The sequence below is a fragment of the Trypanosoma equiperdum genome (assembly GCF_001457755.1).
Source record: "Trypanosoma equiperdum strain OVI genome assembly, contig: ctg_836, whole genome shotgun sequence".
Lineage (NCBI taxonomy): Eukaryota > Euglenozoa > Kinetoplastea > Trypanosomatida > Trypanosomatidae > Trypanosoma > Trypanosoma equiperdum.
The window spans coordinates 7,237-11,398 of NW_027124794.1; the positions used below are offsets into that span (position 1 = coordinate 7,237).

At 49.6% G+C, this 4,162-nt stretch overlaps 3 protein-coding genes across 3 annotated transcripts; all 3 read right to left on the bottom strand.

The window, feature by feature from the left end:
• Window positions 1-472: 472 nt before the first annotated feature.
• TEOVI_000390000 (uncharacterized protein) lies at window positions 473-706 on the bottom strand (the record flags this gene model as incomplete). Its single annotated transcript, XM_067226735.1, has 1 exon — window positions 473-706. One exon carries the CDS (start codon window positions 704-706, stop codon window positions 473-475), a length of 234 nt encoding a protein of 77 aa, XP_067082836.1.
• A 481-nt stretch (window positions 707-1,187) lies between these two features.
• TEOVI_000390100 (uncharacterized protein) lies at window positions 1,188-3,188 on the bottom strand (the record flags this gene model as incomplete). The annotated part of the gene is made up of 1 exon (XM_067226736.1): window positions 1,188-3,188. One exon carries the CDS (start codon window positions 3,186-3,188, stop codon window positions 1,188-1,190), a length of 2,001 nt encoding a protein of 666 aa, XP_067082837.1.
• A 534-nt stretch (window positions 3,189-3,722) lies between these two features.
• TEOVI_000390200 (uncharacterized protein) lies at window positions 3,723-4,124 on the bottom strand (the record flags this gene model as incomplete). Its single annotated transcript, XM_067226737.1, has 1 exon — window positions 3,723-4,124. One exon carries the CDS (start codon window positions 4,122-4,124, stop codon window positions 3,723-3,725), a length of 402 nt encoding a protein of 133 aa, XP_067082838.1.
• Between the last annotated feature and the right edge of the window lie 38 nt (window positions 4,125-4,162).

Genomic DNA, 4,162 nt, shown 5'->3' on the forward strand with positions numbered 1-4,162 from the left:
GAAGAGAGTAAACCTCACGGGGATACCATGCAGGGACGACACCCATACGGGATCAGACTGTGGAAATCAGCCTGGTCCGATGCGGCAAGTCTATTGCGATATTTCCACATCTAGCGGTTGATGGATATATTTTTTCTTCCCTATATCCTACGGGTATACAAGCAACTGGAGGGGCAAATTGAGACCATTGATGGTGACAACCCGTCATGCAGAACGAGTAGGGGAACGTGCGGCACTGCCCGCCACACACATTAACCTCAGGTTACAAACCGTAAGATCAATAAATACTTGACAACTCCATCCTCCAGCCACTTTCTCCATAAGTATCGGGAAATCGGCGCCTCGCCCCTTTGAGTTTGTATGGTCCCACCGCACTCATTATAGAGGTGAGGAATTGACTTCCCGGCGCTCTAATTACACACTCCTCCCAGTGCAGAGATTAGTTTTGCAATAAATGCGTTCGCCTCCGCCCTCATTGCTGCGATGGCGGCTGTTGCTGTTGTTGAGGGTGATGAGAATAATACTGAGGATAACAATGTCGCTCAAAGCAACTCGCATCTCTTTCCTGTAGGGGAACGGAACTACCACCAGGGCAATTGGGGTATGGGGCACCATCGTACTGCCGCCGGAGCGCCTCTGCAGCATCCAACTCAGCCACATCCTCTGGGGTTCCAATATCCAGTCGGGTACCGTGCCGATTCAGCATCTTTCCAAAAACAAAAAGCAGCTGAGTTATTCAACAGTTCACACCTAGTACATACACCATGTGAGTAGCGGGGAGAAATGCAGTGAAAACAGGAAAGGAAAAATGAAGAATATAGCTGGCATACCTTCGCGCACACGATTCTCCGGGCATGTGGCACAGTTATTAAATTCGGTAAGTAAAGTGCCCCGCACACGCCAACAAATTTGGGACTGGAACAGGACGAAATGGTTTAGTCTCTCACTCCGATAGTTGTCCTTATCACATGCGATCGCTCCAATTCCCGAGAGTCCGTCCCACATCACGTGGCACACGGAGGAACAAAACCAGCGCAAGATATCCAGGTAACTTCCTTCTCCTTCGTAATCTTACACTCTCAGAGTGTAGGAAAATAGTTTCCCTTCCCTATATATTAAAACCTCCAACGTTTACATATATGTGAATTACACTTGCACGAATATGCGTCACTCCAAATACACCTGACCTAAAACTCCGGAGTCGCGCTTCCCGCACCGTCGGTGCAGGCGCTGGTACCACTAGCGACGCCAGTGTTGGAATGACTGTCATTACTCCTATTACCAGTGAACAAGCTGCGGTTTGCTGGCTCACCTTTCCCACTTACACCGTGCAGAGCGCTCATCACCGAATGGTGTACGATACGAGACGGGATCGCTGCTGTTGATACAGGAAGTAAACGTTCCTGTTGTTTGTGATGCTTCTGCGCTTGGTAATAGAGCCGTTGAAAGTCCTCTTTTACAGATACCTCCGTGTGCAGAGGTTGAAGAGCCAGGTAACGTGACTGCAACGATTCGCCCGGGTGGCGGTAGGTTTCCTCTACAAAGCGAGAACTATTGCTGTGGTGAAACACGTAGCCTTCCTCCCTGGCGAGCAGCCTTGGTGGCCCACCGCTTCTCATCAACGGTGTTTGCCAGGCCACCCGCACGTTAGAGTTCGTGTCCAGCACCAGTGGTTTAGATTTGCGCATGTAGGTCAAAGGCACCTCTTCCATCTCACGGTTACGTTTGCTGAGGAGCTCAATCCATGCGGCGGCGCGCGCAAGATACTGTGGACGGTCCTTCGCCATCAAATCCTTCCCTTTCCTAAAACGGGCCCACCGCATAATACTCATAACATCGACATCACCGTAGTGTTGCTGTAACCAAACCATGGTATCCTCCGCTGTTGGTCCAATAGCCGTGAGGGGACCAAGAATAGACCAAGGGGCGGATCCCTCTCTCACATTTTCCGCGCCCACGGCTTCAACAGCGCTATTTTGAAGCGTCTGTGCGTGGCGGCGTTGCAGCTCACGGGCCACCTCAGGTGCGACGGCCGTCGCATCCCTGACAAGCGATGTAGCATTCATTACGTCGTCATTCAACGTTATTGGCTTCCCCGCTGCAATTGCCTCGCGCATGTGGAGACCGACTCGGACGTGCACATCGCAGCGCAACAGTTCTTCTTCAACAAGATAGCTGTAAATAGCGGCCGCCTCCTCAGCGCATTCGTGGTCGAGCAGGTATTCAAGCGCGATCATTGCAATGCGGTAACGCCATATGAGATCCACTTCTGCGCGCACAACAACGTTTTCGTAGAATCGACCACGCATTACATTGTACACCCACATTATACGCGCGCGATGCCGTGCCGCAATGGCGCATCGCATGAGGTTGTGGAGTACCTCCCCATCTCGCGACACATAGAATAGTTTCGAGTTACCATCCTCAAATATGGACACCGCATCTGCAAGTTTGGCACCCGGTACACAGCAGGCCGTTAGCGCACGGTAAACCTCCACGGGTGGAACTGTCGTTACACGACGGTACTCTTCACACGCTGCCTTTAAATGCCCACGGTGTGCAAGCCGAATAATCTTGCGCATCAACGGCGCCTCATGCACAAAATCGGTTGGAAGCGTCCCGTCTCGATTAAGTTTCACCGACCGACGGAAGTAATTGTCCACCTGAAAGAAGGGGCCGCGGCGCAGCCACCGATAAATACGCCCCCTACAGTCAAGTGTCGCTGCATTAAGGCCAACACGGTTGGGGTCCTCCACGGTAATGTTGTCATGATCAACAACAGCCGGTTTACCAAGTCGACCAATGTGTGGGTCGTATGAATGCAACAGGTCGTGCGTCACGCGATGACCGTTCCGTGCATTCATCAATGAAACTGGTGTAACTAATGCCTTCGGGCCGATTGTAATGTCCGGCATATATTTTTCCAATTCCCGCCTCGGTATGATTGAGACAGTGTTTTCTTCGAGCACATGCGTGCGCTCTGTGCAGTATCCGCTGTTGTAATTGCCAGGCCCGTCACGGTATCGGCCCCGACTCCAGAGTCGCGCCATATCCGCGGCTGTGAGATTCTCACGCCCAAAGCGACTTGGCTGCCATGGTACACGTGCACGTGGAATATAACGAAGGATGGAGGTGGCCGCCTCGTGACCAATGCCACGGCCTTTGCTGAACACACCGCTCACTGACATGTCAGGGGTAGAAAAAAAAAAACAGTTACTGCAGCACGATTGACCGCGGCAGCTACGACAAAGGTTCTCAATGAGTCGTGTAGTGCGTTCCAATTTTGACAACGATGGTAATTGTATTTTATATGTGAGATGGAAACAAAACGCAAAGCAAAAGTAATAGCAGGACGACTACAGCAGCTGAGATATACATAATACGTATGCTTAATTGTGCGAATATTATATTAGTCAGGACTGGCAAAATACACTCAGGACCTGAGGTCCCTACAGCTGAACGCAATCGAAATCCACACCCCCCCCCCATCTCCCAAGAATAAAATTAAACTTAATGATCGCCAAATGAAAAGGTGCAAGCAAACAACAACACCATATTCCTAACACATGTCGCCATCACGGCGTCACTTCTCCTCAGAATTTTCTTCTTTCGTTGCATCCGAGCCAACTTAAGTGACCCTCTTCAAAGCAGCCGGAGTAAAAAGGCCACTCACATCATCCCATTTTCTGCCACAAGAAGTTTATTTAAATAAATGACAAGCATCACACCTCACTCAGGAGTCGTGAGAAGTTGCGTGAAGGAAAAGAAGAAACAGAACGAGACATAAATGACAAAAAAAAAACTACACTTAAAACTAGAAGAGAGAAAAAAGAGAAGAGAAAGGAATGAGGAACGAAGCCCAATGAGTCATAAACACCAATATGTAATAAGGCGCATAAGTAAGCCATGAGATGTACTTTTTCGTTCCTATTTTCCTCCTCCCTTCGCTCAACGGTTATATGTCGGGCAGTGGTGCCGCGGTGATAAGTTACAGTGGAGGAATCAACGAACTCCAAAATCATAAAAAACAACAAGTAAACAAGATGTGGAAACATAAAATTCTGGTGAGTGTCGTGGCAGTTAATTAAACAAAAAAAAGGATGAAGGAGCAAAGTGAGTGGCATTTCTGTGTGCGCGTGGACCGCACCACTCCACAGTTAAC